Below are 25,745 nucleotides of genomic sequence, written 5' to 3' on the forward strand. Positions count from 1 at the left end.
CTATGTTTATTCTTATATCAAAAATGTTCTGTGGCATTTTTAACTTCTCTGTTTTTTGCTTTAGCTTTTTCTATCAGGCTCTCAGTTGCTTAAGACAGCCTAGCATTGTTTTTGCATGCTGGTTTAAGGCTAATCCTGAATGCCTGGAAGAAGAAATGTGTGCAGTGTTTGAGGAGAATTACAACTGATGACTCTTGTAGCCTGCTCATTCTTGTTTATGCCTACTAAAATGACTTTCCTAAACTTGCATTCAACTTTTTCATAAGCTGCGCACAGTTCTGTCTCTTAGATGATTAAGGATAAGTGATATACTGAGATGACCTCCATTTTATAGCAACATCTCATTATTTCAGTTGATAAATAAGATTTTGTACTGGTTATCTTTCTATTCAACTTGCTTTGAATTAGGCATATGTTTTTTTGCCACACTGGGTTCTCATCTTCTTTTCTCCTGCAATGCCTTCCAATATTAAATGATAGGCAAATGTAAGCAATTTGCTTCTTTCAGGACTCACAGGAAAAACACTAACAACTTCTTTGTAATCCTGTGCTTTCTTGCCTGTTAACAGGCTCCCTGCAATATTGTCTTAACGCCATTTTTTCCCCCGCTATTAATCGTCTGATTAATCGGTTTGATTAATTGATGCTTAATATTTTCTGGAGCATGAACATTAATTGGTTGCTAGAGTTCTCCTAAACATGAGTCAACTGGTAACATTTTGTTGAGAAAGGAATTGCCCTCCCACGTAAATGTGTTGTGTTGGTCAGGCATGATAACTTGAGAATGCATTAAATTTTACTTCTCAAATATTTTTTGTCTTTAATGTTCTCCCCTTAAATTTCACTGTATATCTTGCTCTAATAAACATCAGAAACAGATATCCATTATTTCCTGGATCATTATACTTCTCATTCTTGAGTATACATGATTTTTGTACTTTTCAAATAGTGCCATCTAAATTTGATAGGCTTCTGAAAACTGTTTAATCAAATCAGCAATTTTGCTATTATTCCCCTGATTCTGTCAATTTCAAGATGAAAAAGACTTTGTTCTGTTTATGTTTTTTCCCAAGAATTAGGATTATCTATTTGTCTGAATTTATTGCCTTTAGCCCTATGGTTTCATCAAATTTTGAATTATCTTTAAGCTCCTTGTAGTTTTCCAGAAAATTGCATTATTTTTTCTCTCTCTTTCTCTCTAATATAATGATTCAGAATGTATTTTAGATTTATTTTTTGCAAGCTCTGTAGCCCAGTATGACTTTGAAGTCTCTTTTTATTAATAACTGGTATTTCTATTCCACGTGAATTTGTTTTTACTAATAATGTTTTTTGGCATACAGCTGTTCTATTAGGTCAGAAGCTCCTATGCTATGAAGGTTTTGCCTCCATTTGAAAATTCAGTTCCAGATAACCTTTTAATCTTCCATACCAGCTTTCCTCTTCCATGACTTTGCTACAGTGGCTTGTTTAAATGATTAGTTTGTAGGAGAGGCTGGTTGTTTGGATTTATCAGTCTTGATTACAGCCCTACTTTGTACAGTTTAAACTAGATCAAAGATAACTCTTTTTTTTATTTTGGTGAGAGCCATACTATATATTCCTCATACTTTATCAAAGCCAAATTTTAAGAAACGTATTTTTTTGAGTCAATGGATATTTAATTGAAAGACAGTAAGTAGATCCAGCCTGTTAGTGGCAGCTTACCGCATAAATATTCATTATTTCAGTTTCAAATTATTTTGATTGGAACTGGAATTAATTAGTACGTTTGTGCTCTTTGACTGAAATAAGCCTCATTTATCCCTCTAGTGCAAATAGTCACTAATAAAGATTCATAACCAATTTTATACAGCATTGTGCATAAATAAAGTTTATTTCTCCAGTGAAGTCCATGCCAGCAGATTCATTCAAGGGCTGTGCATGATTTTATTATGAAATATGGGTATTACTTATTTACTTTCCTCTGTGCTGAAACTGTATGCTAAAAGTAAGATTTTGGGAGCAGCTAACACTGAGTTTTAAGCAACACTTACTAATATTCCTCTAGGATTACTAAAGAAGCACCTGGCACTTCAATAAGTGCATTGATCAGGATAAACTGTTTCTAACAGCGCAATTTCCAAACTGTCTGTGATTATGTCTTTATGTAAAGTGCTGTATTACTTTGAAAATTGACTCTTCTGTTTAAAAAAATTCCAGCAATAAAATGCTAATTTTTTCTTGTGTCGAATGTGTGTGTTTGACATACTGCAGTGTTTTTTCTACTTGCCAGTTGTGGAGTCTTGAAATGATGTCTGATAGTCTAGTTATGCCTTTCTTGACAAGCATCTGCTGCAGTAATGAGTATCAGGCGAGCCAGTGCACTCTTCATTTGCACCACAGCAGAAAGATGCCTTGCAGTTGTGTCCTCTTAGAGCTGTGCACCTGTACAGACTTCCATGAGATATCACTTACAATCCAAGCCCATTATTTGAAAAGTGGAGCTGCACAGAGGATGAGACTATTGTTGTTCTTCTTCCTTTTTGAATGTGGTGAATGATGGTGCTTAAGCCATAAAAGCAGTCAGATTGCTCTCTCTCCTCATTAGATGTATGCTAGTCATGAACAAATGGCAATAATAAATGCTGGTATGACTCAAGATGTGCAAAAACTGTAAGCACATCTAACAAGTTAAAAGATGTACTTGAAAAATAGACTTTTAGGGCCTCTGAATATTTTTTTCTTATTAGCAACTGTCTTCATTGTAAATGTTCATAGCAAAATAGCTTTGGTTGTTTCTGCTGCCTTTGTGACACAGGAATAATCTGCCAGAAGAGCACATTTTGTGAAAATTGGCATTGGAATCAGTGTATCTGTCGTCTAGTTGTCTTGATGTTTTCAGTCCTTTTCTGCCAAACTGCTACACAGTGTTTTTCTAGTTTCAGTGTGGTACATTATGCTGCTGTCTTTCATTGAGTATCCTGACAATTAAAACTACATTACCTTTCCTCACAATAATGGTGATCAGAAGAATAGAAATGAACACAGCAGGACCTCATCCTAACAGGCTCTTTCAACAGTCTAATTTTGTCAATCTCCTTAGACATCAATATTGACAGATCACCAGGCCTAGTCCTTGAAGCTACTTAAAGCAACTTTGATTCATCTCTGTTTTTTGTTCATTTGTACTAGTTTTTGCCGGGTGGGCAGTTCAGAAGTTCGGCTGTTGGATCCCTGGATTCTGTAATCAAGGCAGTATGTAAAGAAGAATCTTCATTTTTCAGCAATGCAAACCTGTTCATAGACATGCCCAGAATCATGGGACTTTTGGAGGAAAATATGGCAAAATATGGCATTCCTGAAGACTCAAGTAAGAAAAAAAAACCAACAAGTTGCAGTATGAATTCAGAGTTAAGAGTAGTTTTTTCCACTTAAATGGAAATATTTATATACTCACTGACATCTCAATTGACACTGTCATCTTGAACACTAAGTGTTGATCAATAAAAGTTAAGTGGCTATGAGCTAATTGTGTGTGAGACAGAAGAGATTCTGTTTTTTCTATCTTTGCAAACAGTAAATAAGAGTGTTCCTGCCTTTGAAATATTTTGTTAACATTTTTAAAGCACTTGGTATTAAAAACATATTTTGAGATACCGGATTGAGAATTTCTTCCTGCTTACCTTTCTTCGGTGAACACAAAGCTGTGGTATTATTGAGCAGTAAAATATACAAACCTTCTGGATAGAATGAGTTTTTTAATGGTTGATATTCCTATTCTGTTTGTCAAGTGCTCAGAAAAATCCCTTAGCTCTCATATAGTTTCACCTTTGCTCCCTTTCTTCAATACACATTTGACTTACCCTGATTAATTTTAATATTGCTAATAACCTTGTTAGTGCCTCAGGTGGCCCTGTGCAAGAGAAGAATACAGTGACAGAGTGTCACTAGGGAAGCCTCTGTCATCTATTGGTTTCTACAGGCAGAAATTGCTCCTGGCTTGGCTGGTACCCTTGGGAGGGAGCAAGAGCTCTGCTTCGGCCTTTTCACTTATATGTGTGGCATGTAGTGGTAAGCAGGCTGCTCTGCTTTTCTTTCCTGTTGGAAGAATGAAGTCAGCTGGATGGCTGATTAGACAGATTGTTTGGAACTTAGTCTCTTCAAAAGCTGTTTAGGCCAGAAGCACTCTTTCTTGATTTTTTTTTTCAAGTTGTGACAACTCTTCTGTGCTTTTTACCATGGGACTCTGCAATATTTAAGACATCAGTTAGTTCCAGCTTTTCCACAAGTGAATTAGTACTGTTGCCCGTATTTTATTAATTTGTAATTGGGGCAATGGAAAATGAAAATTAAAAAAAAAATTGAAGCCACAGAAACTTGTTTCATACTGCTTCACAGTGATTAACTTATGTGTATTTTGTGTATACCAAACAATTCCTAATGACTTTCTGAAGATCACAGCAAACCCAGATTAGCAAGTCTTCAGTGTCCTTAGTCATTTATGTCTGGCCAACTTCTAGGCTCTTAATTCTTTGCTATTGTTTAGCAAGGATTGTGTTTACTAATGATTGTTTCATTTAAGAAAGTAAAAATTTGAGCAAAGAACTGTTTCTTGATGAAACATTTCTGACACTTCTTTCTTTAAATTTTGTCAGGAGTTTAAATGGTTTTGGCCCAGTTTTCCATCATGTAGATGATTTGTCTTCCTTGAGGAGTTCATTCATATTATTTAATATTTATTCAGAGCACTAGAAACAGGATATTTTGAAAACACTTGTAATAAATAATAAAACCCCCAAATACATGAGTTGGGCATAAAAATCTAAATGTTTCTTATAGGAACTCATTGCCTTTATGTGAGTACAAATGCAGTGGGATATATGGAAACTATTCCTTAGATCCTAGTTCTGAAGGATATACACCCTAATGCATTAGTAGCTCCATATGATGTAGGAATATGGTTTTTTATTGAGGAATGGAAAAGAAAATTGATTAGATCAAGAAGTTGAGTGTCATGATAATTTTTTGACTGTTTTTTTGGCAGGTTCTTGTAAGATTATACAAAAATGAAAGTCTGTATTTCTGAAGGATTTTGTATATTCCTGCTTCTTTCTTATGTAGGAATCTAAAGCTGCAGAACAATGGAGGGTGTGGAAGGAATTTTTTTTTTCTCTTTTAAGGTGACTTTTCCCTCTGAATTCACTTGCATGGGCAGAGGTCTTGCGTATGTCCTTCTGCTCTAAAACGCACTAATGTTACACTTAGGACGGATAGGATTCACAGGCTGCTTTTCAGAAATGCGAGGAACTCTTTAGATTCTGATTTTTTTCCTATTCAGTGTTTAGAGTTCTGCATCCTCAACACTATCATAGACTTTGTTTAAACAATTTCTATAGGAACCTCTAATGATTACTTAGTGGCAGTTGCATGGTGTTGTTACCCAAACACTCATAAAAGTTTTTTGGCATGGTGTTGTAGTAGACTCTAAAATAAGACTCGAGCTTTTATTTGAATAAAAAAATGTCAATCTTAAATGTGAATCTGTCTTTGTTTTTGCAGCTCCTTTTTGCTTGAAGCTTTATCAAGAGATTTTGCAGGCTCCTAATGGGGCTTTGCTATGGACTTTCCTGAAACCTTTATTACATGGGAAGATACTGTACAATTCAAACATCAGCATGATTGACCTGGTGATGGAGAAGGTGAGTATCAAAAAATGTCACTATTTCTGTGTATTGATTTTGTCCTTGCAATTTGTTTTAAAGGTCCACTTCTTTCAGGGTAGGCAGAAGCAATTGGATAATTGCCTTTCAGAAAAATAGATCCAACCTGCCCCCTGAGCCCTTACCTGTTTCCAACTTTAAACTTAATGCTTCTCTTAACTTTTATCCTACTTGTTACAGTGGTTCAAACTCAGTGTGAAAAGCAGACTTTTCTCAAAGCCCTTTAAAGCGCGTATAGAAAGATTAAAAAGAACAGGTTAGCATGCTGAATTGAGGTGTAGGGTGCTCATATTCTAGGGAAGCTTTTGCCTTTAACACTTTCTTATCATGGGAACTGTAATGGGGCTGCATAAAGACCTGTGGGAAAGGATGGCCCCAGGGAAAAATAAAAACCTGTTCTTAGGGAGTCACTGAGCTGAATTAAAAAGAAAAGAACTTAAGTAATCAGTAGTTCATCCTCATTGATTGTTTCTGACACCAGTAGCTGAGTGATCAGTCATAACTGAGGTGCTGTAAGTGCGGATGCTGATGATGGTATTCAAGAGTTGTACTATCTCTGCAGTTCTGCTATGGTTGATTTTCTTTCTTGAGTGGGGTTATTGACAATGACATGTTTCTTCATGCCTAGCTTAGAGGCACTTCTGTAAGAGAAGGGTTTATGACTTGTTTTAGATTTCTCTGCAAATTTTGCATTCATCTTCTAAATATGAGACTTTTAACCTGCAATGTTAGTTATTGTAAGGATGGAAATTTGGAAAAAAGAAATTGCTGCTTGTAAGTGGTACACAAAAAGACCATAATAACTTTAAATGTGGTGGTAACTATATTCTCTTTAAATTGAAAACTTTGTGGCATTATGAATTGCGTTTTAAAAATATAGCAAAAAACTAAGCCAAAAACCCCACTGTAGATAGCAGATACTATGTAGCTTTATAGTTTCTGCTCTGAATTGGAAAAAAGGCTTGAGTAATGTCATGCTTTGCAGTTAAATAACTTAATTTGTGGAATATCAGTTATCGCTCTAGAGCACAGTGTAATTAATTTAAAATTTCTAGTCAGTTAAAGATAAAGCTGTTCTTGATCTTTCTAGATGGAAATTCTGTAAAAAATGAGTTGTAAAAAATGATAAATATTACTTATATTTTTGAACTTACATTCTATGTTACAATGACATTTAGAATATACCACTTAAAATATTTCCACATTATTTTGCCAATTAATATGCTAAACCTCCATTCTTAAAAACATCTGTGGGAAAGATGAATACCTTCACATACAATATATTCCCCCACAGAACTTTTAGTGAAATCTGGACTGAGTAATACAGTTCAGAAAGAAGCTGGTTTTGGGTTGGTTTTTGGTTTTTCTGGTTGATTGGGGTTTTTTGGGGGGGTGGGATTTAGTCCTCTGGAACAATACAAAGATTCTGGTAGAAACTCTTATTCTACTTATATATTCTTAGGCTCGCAAAAGTTCTATGAGCTTATTCAGAAATCTCTGTAAATACACTCTTGCCCCTCTTCCCACTCCTGTAAATCTAACATGCAGTTATGAATGGGTATCTACTTATGCGTAAATATGAAACTAGTAGAAAATTTTCTTGTTTTTATTACAGAAATCTCTCAGCTATTGCTTGAACACAAACAAAATTTAAATTCAAAATACTGTCCCCAGTGTCTCAAATGCTCAAATGTTACTACTAAACCCCAACCCTATAGCCCTTACAAGCCTGATCTCCTACTGAAATTGGAACAGTTCTGACTTTCTTTAGACTGTGTGGCCACATGTCATCTATTTACTAGAAGAAAAAGTATCAGATTACAGCTTTGAAGAATACTGATGTTTGTATACTCCAACATATTCTCTAAGTTTTCCACATGGACAAATAAATTTGAGAGCATGTAATTGACCATTCTTTGATAAATTGTGAGGTTGCTGGGTTTGAGTTTCAGAGAAGGCAGCAATTCCACTGTGTGGAGTGATGGTGGTGATAGCCACAGGAACAGGCTGTAGTGATGACTGAGGATAAAAGAGTTCTGTGCCATCTGGCATCCAGGACTTCGAAGGCCTCATGTGATGTCTTTGATCTTTGCTTTCACAACCAAGTTTTTTGCCACTGATGAACTGATCTTATGGAAGTGTTTCTTATTTCAGAAGATTTTCAGTTGATCTTATATTCAACAATCATTTTTGAATAATTTTCTGCTATTTCCAAAAAATGTTGGGGTCAGGCTTGCCAGGACTTTGCTGCTATAATTTGTCTACTTGCTTTTTGGGTTATATAAATTCCTAGTATTTATTGTGCCTGTGGTGAGTTCTGCATCAACCACTTCCTCTTTACTTGCTTGTTCTTCCACTTCAGGCTGTGGCACCTTCTATTTTAATGCTCTATATTTTTATCTCCCAGCTATAGTTATTTCTATTCTCTATTTACTACTGCTCTTTATTGTAATTTATTATTAATATAAAAAATTGAAACTTTCTTAGATTTCAGAATTATTGGTGTGCATTAGTAACATCTTTATTTATAACTTTGCATTTGTTATTTTCCACTTCCCTCATAACAAGGGAATTTTAATCAGGAAGTTACACTACAGTGAGTAGTTCAGCTATTTAATCCTTGAGTACTTTTGAAATTCTTGGCTGGACATTATCTTTTCCTGGAAACTGCTTATCGTTCACTTCGTTAAGTTGTAGGACTTTATTTCTTAGTGCTGCTTTGATAAGAGACAGAGTCTCCAAAGTGGTCTGTGTAGGGAAGGCATCTGACACAAGAACTTCCCAAATGCCTACAGTCATCAATGAATGAATGAAAAAGCAAAACTACTTTTAAGTGAACTCCTATTATTATTATTATTATTGTTATTATTATTAATTTTTATTCCTTTGTGCTATACAGAATCAAGTTAAAAAGCACTAAGCTCTACTGAGCCCAGATCTTACAAGCTGCTTGGTATACTAGTGGTGTCTGAAAGTTTGACCTCCTTGTGTTCTGGTGTGAACTGTAGTTGCTCTGTCCTGGGGAGAAAGCAATCTCCCAGACTGCCTGCTTGCCACCCTTGCAGCCTTCCAGTCTCCTTCATCTTGTCACCATTGTGCCTGGTCTGGGGGTTTCAGTCCATGAGGCTTTTGTGTTATTTCTGATCAGAAGAACTTAGTTAGTTTACTTGACAGCAGGATTTAGTTTAACATTTAGGATCACTTTGTCTTTAATCCTTATGAATGATCACTCTTTAAAGTGGAATAGGGATTCTCATAGAAGTTAAACGCATAATGTTTTTCAAGTAAACAAAATTACGTGCACGTTCTCTTTAGAGTGTTCTGTGTTACAAAGAGGAAGAAAGAGCCACCAGAAATTGTTTTCTCTTGTTGTGCTAAGAGTGAGATTTTGAAAAAGACACTTAAGATACTATGGTAGAAATTGTACACTTTCAACAGGAATTATTGCAAAAAGCATGGTCCCAAATTGGAGTTTACAACTCACTGCAGACACTCTTTGCTGGAAAATGTCACAATTTTTATCATAACAACTATGCTGGATTGTTCTTAAATGCACTTCTGTGACTGATAACACCAATTTAAAGAAAAAGATACTGCAATATTTTCTAGTCTTGAGTATACTTATGATCTGTTTAAAACAGGCTGGAAAAAAATTGCAGGTTGTTTACTAAGAGAGAAATTGTAACCTGTGTTTGACTGGGACAGAAAATATTTTGCTTTACTCAAGTCTTTCCCTGTGAGAGTATTTTGAAAGAGATTGATTGATCAGTTATATTTATTGTCCAAACTGTGCTGCCAAATTTCAGTTTTATTATGTACTCAGTCAAACTAGTTTGAATAAAAGACCCACAACTGAGAGGCTTTCTTTTGAATATGTCCCAACTTTATTTATTTTTTCTGTCTTTCTCAAGCACCCCCATGATATTCTCTATGAAAGAGACACTATAAAATAAAGAAGTCTTTGTTGATACTTCAGGTGGGAAACCTACAGAGCACAGGAAAACTTTGATTTGCTTGGTATAGAAAAAATATGTTTAATTTCTTAGGTAAAAAAAAGAAAACATGGATATTCTTACTGCTGACTATCAAAATGGAATGGAAAGTTGCACAAGATCTAAAGCATTCCAGTTTTTTCTATTTCTTAAAATTTACTGTGCACATGTTTCACTTCATCTGTTTCCATGTATTTTTTTTTCCCTAGGCTAATTTCACTTTTGGTTTTGTGGAAAACTTGAAGAGTTATTCTGAGACATGGCTTAGAATGTCTGAGGTTTTCAAAACCAGTGGAAATGTCCTCACAGTCTCACGGCTGCAGGTTGGTGAACTGTGGGGGATCTTTCAATTTTCCAACTTTTTTGCAGTTTGATCTAGACAGTATTTCTATACGTGCAAAACCACCCATATATCTGATTTCAGATTTAAAAAGAGCCGAAAAAGAGGCAGATTAGCTTTAGGTTATGAACCTAGAAACTGATGCTGAGAAACTTCTGACATGAAAATACTTAAAAGGAATGTTGCCTCACTATCTCCAGTATTGCTCCAGTATCAATGAAAAACAGAGGAAATAAAATGGTTTTGGTACTTGTTTGTTCATTGCTTATGTTTGCCAGGAAGATGTGAAACTGATGAAAAAAACAGATGAGGGAAATATGGACTATAAAAGAAAAGCATTCTTCTTACTTGGGTTTTTCCATTGTACATATTTGTGCTTTCCTCTGTCACTTCTAAATCTCTTCCCTGCCCCCCTGCCATTTATTTGAAATGTGTAGTGCTTACCTGTAAAGAGGGAAAGACATGGACAAGCTAAATGACTTCTGCAGTGTCATGCAGGAAATCTTGGTAATGGAATAAATCTTGGTAATGGAATTGAACATTAATACATATGTATATTTTGTATTTTCTTAGAGAAGATAAGCCTGAGGTAACATCTATCACTTCTCATTTCAGGAAGCACTGCAAAACAATTTTGTAAAGCATTTCATAGAAAGTAATTTGGATATCAACATGGAAAAACTCCTCAAAAAAATGAAAGCATATGGTGCGTATATGAAAGTACATGTAATGGTTAGCCTTGTTAGACTTCAACTTAGAACTACATCTAGTTGGAACTGAATATTTTACTTACGTCAGTGATACTTGAGTAACGTAATAATAGACTTTACCCTCTTGAGTTAGTCTCAAATGTAATTGTCTCTTTTCTTTTGTGTGACTGGATAATTTGAATTTCAAATATTGAAACAATATTGGTAAAAAGTCAGAAGTGGGAAAGTGTCGTGGGAGAGTCTCAAACATATCATCCATACTTAAAAGGCCACAGTAGTCACAGTTCCATTAGGCAGAAGTATATTTTTGTAGTATATTTTGAAGGAAATAAATAGAAAATGAGATTGGACACAGTGTGTTTGATAAAAAACTCTTTGTATTTATGTTTTCTGTTTATTCAGAATCAGTTGTGTGGCATGTCCTTGACCCTCAGAAAAGCCTGAGAGAGGGTTATAACCAGGGAGCTGCACTGTCAGTAGGAAGCAACCTGGGTCAGTCCCAGCCCTGGGGATGGGAATAATGCTGAGGGCAGAACACCACCCCATGGGAAGCAGTGTGGGCCCAGGTCCACAACCAGCTGTGAAATGGTGGGAGCTGCAGCCTGGAGCAGGTCCAGGCCCAGTCCCAGCTTTGTGCAGCTCTGGTGGGAAAGGAGTGGCCCTGGTTCACTGGTCTGCCTGGCAGTCTCCCCCTGGGCACAGCCATTCCTGGCTGCTCCCTTTCTGCCTTGGTAGTGACCCCCAGCAGGCAAACAGAGAGCCTCCAGGTTTAGATAGATAGCCCAAGGGGGATGGTTCCTAATGGAGGAGAAGGGGAATTATTATTTTGACTAATTTGGGATATTCAAGTATTTAAGTAGAGAAGAGAAAGGATTGTGCTGTAAATTTATGTTACTTAACAATTTTATAAGAATTTGATAACTGGAAAAAATTCAGTATATCCAGGTTTTAGTAAGGTAGGTGCATGATCATTAAAATGCTCTCCAGCATGTTCCAGAAGAAAAACTCTGTATTGAAGCAGATTCCAGTGTCATTTGAGAAAAGTTCATGATTTTGAGAATCAGAAAGAGACAAAAGTGGGATAAAATGCAATAACAGACAGTGTGACATCATGGACAAAAGGAGCAGAGTACTTCCCAGAGGAGGATTGTGGTAGAAAGGACAGATCTGTGTGGTTTCAGGTCACTGCCTGTTAGGATCATTATGAGCCAAACCAAAATCTGTTCCAGTTGCTTTCTGGAGGAGGGCAGTGATCAGCTCTCAGGTACCCCCACAGAGGATCTTTGTGACCCCCACTGGTTTTAAAAAATTCACTTTACAGAAATGTAAGTCATTAAGTCTGCTTAACAGTCAAAGAATGAAGACTGCAGCTAAAATAAATAAATGCACCCGAAATACACTTTTTATTGGTTTTCAGAATCTGCCTCTAGGCAGGAGATGGACAAAATCCATGGAGGCTCCTGAGAGCTTGTAAATGAAGTGTGCTCTCAGTCTTGTACTACTGCCCTGAGCTGGTGCAGTCATAGTTGGTCTAAGCTGGTGTGGCTTTTCTTTAGCAGACAGGTTGTGAGATTTAGTTGAAATTGTGGATTTTAGTTGAATTTGAAGGCTTTCTTTGAAGACTAGGACATCCTGTGCACTTTTTCAGTAAGAAAAATGGCAAACAGTCTGGAATTCAAACTGGAAAGAATCTGGGCTCTGTGTCCTCTGTAGGCAAGGGACTCAAATTCAAATCTTTCTCTTCAGATGATTTTCTTCAATAAACTGCTGCTTAGTCTGGGTTGGGCACAGCACACCACTCGAGGTGAAGATGGATCATAATAAAGCTAAAAAACAAGCCCACAGAATCACAATGTTGGAAAGATAGGATGGAGGAAAGAGCAAGTCTCTTAAGCTCCAGGGAGTGCTGGAAACATAGCTATCTAAATCTATTAGTTCAGTAATAGCTGGATTTTGTTTGTGTGGACCTAACACTGAGAGCTACAAGATAGGTTATGGACAAACAATATTCCATTAAATAGATATCATGATCTCTGGAATTATCAGATCCATCTTCACTGATGCAGACAACATCAAAGAAATCTGTACCTGTGTTTCTCAAGCTATAGCTTTTTAACAGAGCTAAGGACACTTAATGATATGTAATAAATGGTTAATAGCTTGGATGGTCAAGACAAAGTATGGTTTGAGTGGTTTGTGAAACTAGGATTTCCTTATTTTAAGGGACTACAGTTGGTAAAATTAGCATTATATAAAAACTGAAGAAAATCAATAGGGGCTATAGATCACAAGAGCATTTATGCCTCTGTGAACCTGATCTCTCCAAAGCACCAGGGCACTCCTCTGCATTTATTATGCCTCTTTGTATAGATTCATTTGGTTGTTTTACTTCTTGAAAAATGATATGCACTCTTTACTTCTTGAAAAATGATATGCACTCTTATTTTTATCTTAGCTTGTGTACTCTTTGTTTATTTTATTGGACCATAATCACGTGTAACTTAACTGTAAACCTGTTCTTTGTTTTTTAAAATTTTCATCAATCTTATATTGTATCAGCTGTTCAGTCCTGTAATTACCTTGTTTGCATCCAATTAAAGCCTTGAATATATCCATGTTAATGGTTTTACCACTCACAATCTTTTTAATTTTCATCCAAAGCTTCGGCTTTCTAAAATCTCCTGATCTCTGTGATTATATCTTCTAACTAAAGCAAATATCTTCTTTTATCACCTCTATACTCACATACAAATGACTTTTAATTATCTTCAAATACAAGGTGCTTGTCTTGGTATCGTTTTTTTTTTATTTCTCTACAATGATATAAAAAAATGTTGACAGACTTAGTGATGTTTTTTTCTGTGCTACTCCTGCTGCAAAGTGTCATGGACAGAGTGGATAGATGTAGACCTCTTCCAATGTCTCTATAAAATCATCATGCTGCAAGACCTCACAAGTTATCAATTTCCAAAACTGTTATTTAGCAGGATTACTGTGTCATATTTACTCAGGTGGAGCAAGGTAAATAATTAGGCTGAGGGCTAAAATCTTGTGGTTTTCCTTTTAATCCCTTTACTTTCTAAGCTAGCTGAGAGTGGGCACAGCAGTTGTTTTAATCTATGCTTGCTTTGCAGCCCAGCAACTTGGAATAATTTTCTACTGATCTTATATAAAACCTGACCCACTAGCACTTATGAGCTCCTTGCTGGGCACAGTCCTTACAAACCCTCAGGAAGCACTGGGAGGCATTTGTGCTGCAAGTTCCTCTTTTAAATTCTTACTTGCTGAGTCTCTCTCTTGTCCTTCTTCTGTGGTTTCTTCCAGATATGAATTTTCCTTTTTCACTATCAAGGGCCCTCCTTAAAGAGGGCTACATATGACACTGTGTATAACAGCCAGGGCAATAAAAAACATGACCAAAACAAGCAGCTTTCCTTTGTGCTACCCCTCTGCTGCCCTCATTGTAATGATATAGTTTTGTGGGTATTTATAAGGTAGGGAACAAATAGCTATAGTGCCATCACTGAAAACAGCGCCCAAAACCAAATCTTCTGATCCGAGAGACTTTTTTTCTAATTTCTGACCTAAATGTATTTATTCCTGATTTATTCTAATTTATTCTTCCAGCAACTTTTTATTTTTACTTAAACAGCACTTCTACCCAATGGTTTCAAACCTTTTTAAACCATTTGTAATTTCTCCCAGTTACTTAATGATAGGTTAAACAAGCTGAGCGGAAGATGAGGGCTGACTTGATTTTTTTTAATGAAATATGAAGATAATAGTGAACACAGATTTACCAAGTCTTTCATTCATAATTGCTACATTTATAAATGGGAAAAAACAAGGTCTTCACCTCTATGGATCTTGATTTTAAAATTTTCATGTAGATTGCATTTTTCATATATGTGGTATTTCTAAAATGGAGTACAGAAGTTCATTAAGACAATTAAGCACATTAAGACTATTTTTTCAAGATATATTTATGTATACCACACTCCAAGCCAACAGCAATATAGATGTTATTTCTTATGCTAAAATATTCCATAATTTAACTCATGAGAGAAGCTTTTCTTACCTAATTATTGATTTCAAATTAGGATTTTGTGTGTGCATATATCACTCAATGATAGAATGCTTTCAGTAGGAGGGGACCTTAAGGATGATACAGTTCCAATCCCTCTGCCATGGGGCCACCTTCTGCTAGACCAGGTTAATCAGAGCCCCATCCAGTCTTGCCTTGAACACTTCCGGACTTGGGGCATTCACAGCTTCTCTGGGCAACCTGTTCCAATCTAAATCTACTCTCTTACAGTTTAAAGCCATTCCCACTTGTCCTCCTAGTATATGCCATTGTAAAAAGTCTGTCCCTGGCTTTTGTGTAGGCCCCTTTCAGGTCACAATAAGATCTGGAAGGTGCTTTAAGGTCTGTCTGGAGCTTTCTCTTCTCCAGGTTGAGCAACCCCAACCCTCTCAGCCTGTCTTCATACAAAATAATGCATATAGGGTTCTGTATAATTACATACACTTATATAAAAATCTATGAAAACCCTGACATTTGGGTTGAAGGTTAGGAATATTCTCTTCTCTCTAATGTTGTAAAAAAAAAGGGGTAGCATGGGTGTTTCCTTTATTGTCCTCCTCAAGGATAGCCATAAATAAGACATTTATTATCTCTATTCTGTTCTGGTTTCTCTCAACCTATGAATTCACCCTGTCATCGTTTGCCTATCTTTTAAATTCTAGACTGTCAGTTCCTCTGCTTTTTCTCCTTGTGCACTTTACCCTTCTCACATGTTAATCATGCTTCTTCTTCAGACTGCTTCATACATTTTCCACTTACCTGCCTTTCTATTGTAATATTTCCTGTGTTGATGCTGAGTAATGTCTATGATCCAGGATTTGTCTGTCACCACTCTTATCATAGGAGATCATCACCTATCCTTTTTAAAAGATTATATCATCAAGTGAATGTTGAAAAATTCAAGATGGAAAATTGTGTTGAATGTTTTATAGCCTTGTTTATTGCCTGAGAAATTCAGATGTTTTATTAAATCTAGATAGCATGTTTCTAGCTCATGATTATTCTCTCAAACATAAGGATATAGCATTATCCCTACATTCTCTACCAACAGATGACGACCTGAATTCCTCCAAAGGTTGAGTTTTTTTAGAAACAAGGTTTTGATTGAGGTATATGTTGCTCCTGGATCCATAGATAAAGTAAAAATTAAGAGACTAGCAGGATTTTTCAGATTCTTTTAAATGTAGGACTCCTGTCAAAATGCTTATGCTCTATTTAACATGGTTCTTGAAATATTCACACTATCAAGGAGAAAAGAACTGGATAATATGTTGCTAAATGAGAGATTAATATCTATTATGATATCTGAAGTACAGTAATTCCCTTGTATTTGTGGAAGTAGTTATGGAAACATAACAAAAAGTTCAAGGTTGTGGGCTCTTTCTAGAACTTTGCTAGAATTTGTTACATTTTTATTCCCCTGAAATGGAAGGGAAGAATAGCTGAGGGCTTGTAAAAGCCACTGAAACATGAACTGCACTTCCACAAGTTCACACTAAAATTTCTATGTCTTTTAAAATTCTTTTTTTTTTTTTAAATACAATGAGGATTTACTCTTATAGGATGTGCAAGTGACAACACACCTTTCTGTTCTGATCATTAAAACTAAGCAAGTCCACTTTGTTTCCCTATCTTAGAAACTATGACGAACAAGATGCTTAACAGCTCAGCAAGTAAACAGATTGACCTGTTGACACAGCTTGTTGTAAATATCTCTTCCTGTGTGTTACTGGACCGTTTCCAGCCTTTTAACTCTATAGAGAAATTGGAGGAGAAGGCTCATGAACTCATGCAAGAAAATAATCTTTTGGCTAGTAAGTACCTTGTGTGAAATGTATTTTTACAGAAAATTTCAGACTTTGTATTTGTTGTCTGTGTTTATTGATAAGGTAGGTAAAGATTACACAGTTTTAAAGCATGCATTAAATCACATATAAAACAGTCAACATAAAGCGCATTTGAATGCTGTAATGTAAGCTGGAAAGACTAATTATATTGTTTTAACTGTGGAATGGCCAAATGAATGAGTCCTTGGAGTCTCTTATTTCTATCAAAATTTTTAAAAGAATGGTCATAAATATTAAAAGAAAAAGATAAAAAAATGTGGAATACTGAGGAAACTTAAGATGGCAAGGTCATCTAGTTTACATCCTTTCAAAATTTTTTTTTATATTCTGGACTTTTTAAAAAGGAGGAAAGGAAGGGGATTTGTTAAGATTTACTCTTAAATCCCTCAGAGAAATTAGCTTGTTTATTAAGAGTAAATAAGTTCTTTAGGAATTTATTTTCTTCCTTGGGATTACACTTTTTCTCTTTTTCCTGCATTATATGCTTATTGCTGAGAATCAATTAATTTTACAAAAGATTAAAAGGCAAGAACATTTTCCCTTAACATATGCACTTGTCTTGCAGAAAATGCTGTAGATTGCATGTAGTGTTTCCAAAAGACAGGCCCCCTTAAGTCTATAAAAAGTGTTCCACAACATTTTCTCTCTGTCTTTTTTGGGTTTTTTGTCTCCCTTATGCCTGTAAGTGTATAACAGAAGATATGAGAAAGCAATTGTAAAGAAGGAAACTGTTCAGTCTGGAATCTCATGCTTGTTTTGTGATCTGCACAGTACCCTGGCAATTTCTACCCTCTATCAATATGAAACAAACAGGCTATACTTTGAGACAAGGAAAGTTGCTCAGGAGTACTTTGGAGAAGGCAAAGTGTTTGTCTCTTTTTAAGGAAAGAAAAGGACAGATAAGTCTTGGCCCTCAGAAAACTGAATGATCAAATTATAGTTTCATTTTTCTTCCACTTACCCAGGGAAGGGTCATATTCTAATATAAGTCAAGACATTTTGTGTATTTTTCAGTACTTTGGCCTTATTATCTCCTCACATTATTAGAGATCAAGAAGATGGCGTTCTAAGGAACATAATGTGTCCAACATGTCAATGTTACGTGGTCAGATGACGGCATACGTTCCTTTCCATAGAAAGATGTTAAACTGGAATAGAATTCTCCTTTCTTTTTTTGTGGTCTTCAGAGCCTTCATAGCTTCATGAAATGTCTTAGAACATCAACTGTTTATTTAAATGGAAAAATGAGATTGGCCGGTTGAAAGAAATCAGGTTTGCAGTAAAGTATTCTGTTGAATTTGCAGGCAACCCCAACATGGGAAGAGATGGGAATCTTGACTCCATGTTTCAGAAGGCTGATTTATTATTTTATGATATATATTGTATTAAAAGAAAATTATATATTAAAACTATACTAAAAGAATAGAAGAAAATATTTCATCAGAAGGCTAGCAAGGAATAGAAAGGAATGATAATAAAATCTTGTGACTGCTCACAGCCTCGACACAGGTGGCTGTCATCGGTCATCAAGTAAAAACAATTTCACATGCTGAGTAAACAATTCTCCAAATCACATTCCAAAGCAGCTAAACATGGAGAAGCTGAAGCTTCTTAGCTTCTCAGGAGGAAAGATCCTAAAGAAAGGATTTATCATATCTGTGACAGTATTCTCTATTTTATTATCTTTCGGAGAATGAGCTTGGTAGGTCAGATATCGCTCCCTTTTCCCAAGGAAGAAAGGGGCAACATCTAGCATTTATCAGGAAGTCCTAAAAGTCTGGATAACACAAAAAGAGAACACAAGCAGTTTCATTTATTTGGCTTCAACTTTACAGCTACATATTAAGCTTTCATCTGCTTGTTTGGGGTTTCCTTTCCTTTATACACAGCTAGAGAAAACAAACATGCAAATTCTGCTGTGCTAAACTAGAACTTCTGCAATTGACTTGAAGATTAATATCAGAATAAATTTTAGTGGGTTGGTGCTCTTTACTTTATCATCTGCTTATGAAAGCTGCTGATGCTTTGATGCACAAATTTTATGGCTGCTGCTTCTACTGTGGAACTGATATCAGTCCCCCAAAAAGAGCTAAATGTGGAAGCAAAGAAAAAACTGCAGCTCAAAAAAAGAAAAATCACCTCAGATAAAAATGATTTTTACGAACTCATTTATCATGTGAATCATCTTTTACATTTCATATTCATGAACATGAAAAATGTGTCTCTGAAACCTGCCATTTTTGGGCTTGGAATCAAGAAAGTTTGGAGGCCTGCCCTGCCAGATTAATGCATCCTATATCACATGGTAATTAGCCATGAGTTAGCTATGGAAATAGTATAAATTATATAAGCTTAGTTATGAAGCTTCCTTTCTTCTTGTGTCAGGTATCATCTTCAGTACACCAGAGGACAAGAAGCAAGATTCTAGCAATCTCCTTCCAAGACATATTTCATATACAATTAGAACCAGTGTTCTCTACAGCATGAGAACAGATTTGATTAAAAATCCAACATGGAAATCCCATCCCCACAAGTTGCCATCTGATGGGTTTAAATACAACCATGTCTTTATTCCTCTTCAAGATATGATTGAAAGGGCAATTATTTCAGCACAGACTGGGACAGACACCTCAGAGATAGCAATTCAGGTGCAAGCCATGCCTTACCCTTGCCATACCAGTGATCTGTAAGTAAAATTTCAGCTTTTTAATTTGATGTATTATCCTTGTTAGATTAGTTCTACAGAACTTGGGATCCTACTAGGTTCCCACTTTTCAGTGGCTGAATGTATATCTCTGCACAGTCTTGAACAGGAATATTCAATACCAGAGTATTACAGTATAGCAAATATTGCCCAACAGCTGTGTTTAACATAACATGTTGTACATTGTTTGTCAAGTGACCCCTTACAAAATGTTTGCAGTCATAGTGTGATGTAGTCTGCTGAACAGTGGCCGTGTCAACATATTGTGCAATTAGCTTAAATTATTGTAAGAGATCCCTTTTAAATCCTTAGTTGTTCTATATACAAACTGTTAATTGGTCCCTTGAAGGGTGAAGTTGATGAAGCAAAAGGGTAAGGTTGTTCTCTGTAAAAACACCAAAACATCCCAACTATTAGATTTTGAAATTAGTCAACGGTAACAAATTTGTTAAAGTGGAGTGAAAATTGACTGGGTCATGTTATTCCTTGATGTCCAAATATATTACTTTGCCATTGACACATATCTGAATTTTGTTTGACTTTGAATGGAGCCCTAAAGAGTAATTATATCAGCTGTATGGTTTAAAATACTATAATATATAAAATTAGTACAATAATATTGTACTAGTACATACATTTAGATTGTTACATTAAAAAAAAGTAATTCTAACCAGATCAGGAATAAATCTTATTGTTCATGTCAGATCTTATTTTGAGAACAGTTCCAGTATTAACATATTAACATTCTGCTAGAAAATAGTTTACCTTTGTGGGCTGACAACTCTTCAAATTTCTTCTTTCATAGATTCTTGAACAACATAGGGTTTTTTTTCCCACTTATGATGATGTTAACATGGATGGTTTCAGTTGCTGGCATGGTTCGCAAACTGGTTTATGAAAGGGAAATTCATCTTGAAGAGGTAAGAGGCAGATTAACCTCTAAAAAGAAAATTTATTCATTTAGGTGCACTGAAATACAAAACTTGTGAGGTACTTTTAGGTACTCATAATCCAGATGGCTTTGTTTTCACTTGTTTCCTCTGGGCAGTAGGCTCTAGTTCTAGCTGCCAACTCAGTTTCAAAACATTATTTGAGCATCAGTACGCAAATATTGTCCATGAGACAAAAAGCAACAAGCAAAAGTTGAAGCTGGAAAGTGTTATTTGGGAAGACCTTGTGATTAGAATGATTTTTGTTTTGGATTCTTTTTCATATTTTGCTCTATGTAGTCAGCAATGATAAAGCTACCTAAAATAAGTTAAAAATTTGTTATGAACTGTGTTATTACCAGAAATAAAAGGGAAATTGCAAACCAAAAATAAGGAGACAATTTGCTTCTATCAACAGCTAGTCTTCACAGGTGCTGAGCATTTGGAAGGATGGAGTCTTTGTGGTACATTTTCTTTAGGGAAAAATACACTTTTTAAAGAATTACACTGATTTCACTGTATCAGCAGAATTACTTCTTGAGTAAGATTTTTAATTTGTGGAATTATTAAGGAATTATTTAATTTCTCTAATCTTCCTGTTGTACTGTAAACTTTTCTAATGCTCCAAAATATTAAATCAACTTAATAATAAATTTGATGATCTTATGAGAACTGCTTCAAAGGTTTTATTAGATTGTATCCAAAAGCATTTTTTTAGAAAAAGAGGGATGTACTTCATACCTGGCTAAATTATTATTTGCCTGGTAATACATAAAGGTTACAAACTATATGCCTCTTTTAGGCTGAGAAAAATATATTTGTATATATATTGCTGTGGATATTCTCAGTACTTTTTAGAGTATAAAAAGGCAAAATCCTTCCCTAGCTGGAAGTAATCTGACATCTGTTTTTGAAACCCTATGCAAAAGAGAGTTTTGCTGAGCCTGGTGATTCCTTCTGCTCATGTGTGATGACCTCAGAGCCTGCTCTGCTCAATAACATGTCTGATCCAGGAGAGAGCACAGCACAAGGGCAAAGAAACAAGAAATTTAAGGGGAAGATGACATCCTTTGAGAAGCTGATAGTGTCTCGGTGACAAAATGTTTTGTTTAAAACAGAAAAAGGAAAAGAAAGTTTGTTTCCTGATTCTAACTCTCTTTGCGCTGTTGTCTTGCAGTATATGAAGACAATGGGTGTGTATCCGGCCATTCATTTCTTTGCTTGGTTTTTGGAGAATGTCATTGTGCTCACAGTAAGCAGCTGTGCTCTGGCCATCATTTTAAAAGCAAGTGGTATCTTTGCTTATAGCAATGGCTTCCTTATCTTCCTTTTTCTCCTGGAATTTGGAGTTACAGTCATCATGTTAAGCTACTTTTTGGGAGTGTTTTTCAGCAGTGCCGATACAGCAGCTCTGTGTGCCAGCCTTGTCTATATGATCAGCTTTTTACCCTACATAGTTTTGTTGGTCTTGCAGAACCAGCTGAGTTTCACCAACCAGATTATAATGGTAAATATTTCTTCTTTTCTAATTTTTCTCCTCCAACTACGTTGTGAATTTCTGTAGTTTCAAAACTTCAGACCATAATGTATTTCTTTTTTCCCATGTTTCTGTTTGCTTTTGTGATTATTGGAAATAAATCACACTAATAAATCTCCAACTGAGAAAAAATTTAGAAGGTAGAAAACAATGAAAAATAATGTGCCAGGGTAATTTTGTAAATCTACAGAACATATCAGGAAGTTGCATTCCTCGTACCCATGAGTTCTCTTAATGTCTTGACTTCAAAATATTTGTAACATTAGTGAATTTTCAAGATCAGCTGATGACATTTCACTTCTCAAAGTCATTATTTGTTTGGAAAAAAACTAGTGATTGATTTTCTGTTAATATAATTGGAGAATAGATCAGAAATTTGTCCAACCATATAATCTGAGGTATGTGTTTCTTTGGTGTAGGTTCTTTCAGGTCTTTTCCTGTTCTATGTATTCCATAGCCTGTTTTATATCTTTGTACTGTCCTAAAATACCACATTCCTGAAAGTGACATAAAGTATCACCATCATATAAAGAAAACCATATTTCACACATTATGGCTTCACTATTTCAAAATAACTCACTAAATTAGGCTGGTGGAATAATTCATACATTGTTAAAAAATGCTCATTTTTTCAGTCTCAGTTGGTCAGATAAAGTAACACTTTCCAGTATTAATAACTAGGTCAGTGGAGCTCTGTTAGGTGGAGGAAATACTACTAAGGTTTGTGGGGAAGTATGGTTAAAACATAAAATGAAATAGCAACCATTAGCCTGTGTGGAGGAAAAAAAAGGTCTATTTAGTTTGTGCGTGATTATCACAAGATATTTCATTTCATGGAACTTGATAAGAGCATGTTTTTATTTGATGTTTACCTACTCTTTCTGTGATATTGCAGTGTCTTCTGTCTACAACAGCCTTTGGGCAAGGAATATTTTTCATTACATATTTTGAGGGCCAAGAAATAGGTAAGGTCTTTGGTTAGGAGAAAAGTTTTGTAATTATTATTTCAAAAACTACAGTTGGAAATGTTTTTCAATCTGTTCTGAAAAAATCTCTAATAAATTAATAAGCTGGAACAAGTTCAGGTATTATATTAATGGATGCAATCCTTTTTTTTAGTATTACGGCAAGAACAATATTCATAACAGTGGATGTTTCAAACTATCGAAAAATTGTCATAATGGTACAACAGTTTGTAAGAGTGGAAAAGACAGTTGCAGAATATATTACTTAAATTTCCCACCAGACGCTTCATCAAAATGACTCATCTTTTTTGAAGGAAGGGCAAAATGTGTTTTGGGAGAAACAACTTTCTTGAAACAACTTGACAACTGCGGAAAAAGAATTGTAGAAGGAATATCATGATCCACTGTACTGCAAACACAGTGGCATTTGCAGTTTAAAAAATGCAATTTTTAAAATAAATTTACAACTTTGTTACTCTTGTTTTCAATTTAGCAGAATGGTAGCTTTCTGTAGCACTAGTGTTTGCACCTTCTTTTTTCCTTTAGTGTCTTCTGCAATGTAATAATCTTATGAAGCAATTATTCAGTGAGTTCATTCATGTTTACCTCTAAATGCAGTAAATGTACAATATGCTTCTTAGTTAGAATTCGCAGATTTAAATCTTCAGATTTAGCATTGTAGAAATGATATTAAACTTTGTGTAATCCTTTTCTTTATATTAGCAGAGTGGCTTAAAGCCCGATTCATTTTGTCAGTGTTGTAGTTCTTTTTCTTTTGCCAAATTAAGGGCCAGCTAAAACTTCATAAACAACCCTTTCAACATCTTCTCTACATTATCCCTGCAGCACTGTCACCTGCTGTTCTAAACACAGGCTTATAGAGGCATAGAAATTTTTTTCTGTTCATTAGGATTTCTATTATTAACTATGGTTTGTCTTGTGCCAGTGCTTAAATGTCCAGAAGTGTGTTTGTGCCAGTTGTGTTTTGTTGATGTGTTTGTGATCTTTAATGCTGTGTTGATCTAGCTTTGACCTTTAAAAAAATCATTATTATTACTACCAGGAATTCAGTGGGATAATGTGCACCAGTCAACGGCACAAGGAGGATACATGACCTTTGGATGGATGTGCTGGATGATGTTTTTTGACTCCATTTTATATTTTGTTGGTGGCTGGTATTTCAGCAATATTTTTCCTGGTAAGACCATGGGCTTGTTCTTATTTCATGTTTTTGAAGAATTTATTTAATATTATTCATCCATTAATGTCTTCACAATGTAAACATTCAGTCACCATAGGAAACACTTATTGTGGCATTGTCTTTCTTGGTTTTATGCAGATAAAACAAAAATATGTATTTTTCTGAGTTATGGTTCTGTTCTGCAAAACTGTCTTTCTTTAGGGACTGGGAAACAACATCTTCCTGAATACATAAATACTGACTAGTGCTAACACATGGACTAGAATTTGTAGCCAGGCATGAAATATCTTTCGTTTGCAGATGGGTATGACAAATATTTGATAGAATTAGGAATTTATTGGATCTTCACAGTAAGAGAGCTTAGTCTAGAAGCAAAATTTCCTGAAAAAATGGTGAATCTCCTCTCAGTACCTGGGCTGAAACCCATGAACAACAGCATGTTTTCAGATCAAAATATTTCAGACAGCACAGTAACTGTATCTTGTTCCCAATCAGTCCATGGTCCAGTGTATAGAGAAAACAAATTGATTTTCAAGTATATTTTCAGAAAGTAGTGGTGTGGTTATTTAAATTTTTTCATTAACCAAGTTTTATAAGTCTTATTGAGTTGGTTGATGTATTTTGAATCATGGCCTCATGCCTCACTGTATGTTTTACCTTTCCTCTGATGATATATCTTTCCTCTGATTTGCATATGTCACTTTTTCTTCTGGCCACTTTGTATTTTTTGTTTTTTAAATTAAAATTAAATTTTGCCTTGAAAGATAGGGGTGGGTGGAATATGCAACTGAATTTAAAAATCTTTATCTTGAATTGACACTTGCCCTTCAGTGTCCATGTAATGACACTCCAAACAGAGAGAGTGTGTATTGTGCGATGGGTAAGTAATGCCTGAAAAGATCAGGCACTGCCAAAGATTAGTTTGTACATAGGACTGTGTTTTTGCCCTTTTCGTTTATGTGCCACAATAAGTGTTTCTTTTGGTGCCTGATTTGTTTGCGTGTTGCAGATATTAATGGAAGAACTGGTGCAATGGACTATTTTTATAATAAAAAAAAGGCCCTTTCTCTTGGCAGGCTATTTGGTGCATTTTCTTCCCTATGGGTTGCAAGATTATGATAGGTCTATGATTCTGTTACACTTTGAAGCTGATTTAGAGATGGGGTAAAACATCACTGAGGCTTGATTAGTTTATGGAAGGACCTGGTTTTATGACCAAATGACTTTTTTACACTTTATTAAAATTTTTAAGTAAAGAAAAGTATTTGGGCTAATTAAATGGTGTAACCAACTCATTGTAAGCAATAATAGGACATTTTAGTCTACAAACTTATGCAAAATGACTATAAACTTTTCAACAGTTTATATCATAATTCTAATATAGGAAAATTTGGATTGAAGAACCGGTGGTACTTTCCCTTTACTCTTTCCTACTGGAAGAACCTGTGTGGTACAGAGAGAAGCAAGAGACATTATCTGAATTCTAATATGTTTTTCTTCAATGAAAACTTCCAAGGAAAAGGTTTGTAGTAATAGAATTTGAACAATGGCTTTTTTTTCTGAATGATGTACTAGTCATAGTCAATCTGCTTTTATCATTGCTTGGTCCTGTATTATATGTTTAGAGCTTATCCCTTTCTCTCTTTCATTATATAATATATACTGTGAATATTATATAGTAAGTGTTTCATTTTGCTACCCCCTGTAATGATTGATTTATTCTGTGAAAACTAT

The 25,745-nt window shown here is 35.3% G+C and overlaps 1 protein-coding gene across 1 annotated transcript in view; it reads left to right on the forward strand.

Moving 5' to 3' along the window:
- The window catches only part of ABCA13 (ATP binding cassette subfamily A member 13), a 170,353-nt gene that overhangs the window by 43,890 nt on the left and 100,718 nt on the right, over positions 1–25,745 (forward strand). The window contains exons 19-29 of the mRNA XM_066545835.1: positions 3,175–3,352; positions 5,542–5,681; positions 9,904–10,017; positions 10,650–10,740; positions 16,466–16,642; positions 19,061–19,361; positions 20,185–20,299; positions 21,486–21,815; positions 22,741–22,810; positions 23,874–24,008; positions 25,396–25,533. Of these exons, the coding sequence (XP_066401932.1) occupies positions 3,175–3,352; positions 5,542–5,681; positions 9,904–10,017; positions 10,650–10,740; positions 16,466–16,642; positions 19,061–19,361; positions 20,185–20,299; positions 21,486–21,815; positions 22,741–22,810; positions 23,874–24,008; positions 25,396–25,533 (1,789 nt within the window). The remainder of the gene's footprint in view (positions 1–3,174; positions 3,353–5,541; positions 5,682–9,903; positions 10,018–10,649; positions 10,741–16,465; positions 16,643–19,060; positions 19,362–20,184; positions 20,300–21,485; positions 21,816–22,740; positions 22,811–23,873; positions 24,009–25,395; positions 25,534–25,745) is intronic.

The sequence above is a fragment of the Molothrus aeneus genome, chromosome 1 (genome assembly GCF_037042795.1).
Source record: "Molothrus aeneus isolate 106 chromosome 1, BPBGC_Maene_1.0, whole genome shotgun sequence".
In the NCBI taxonomy this organism is placed as follows: domain Eukaryota; kingdom Metazoa; phylum Chordata; class Aves; order Passeriformes; family Icteridae; genus Molothrus; species Molothrus aeneus.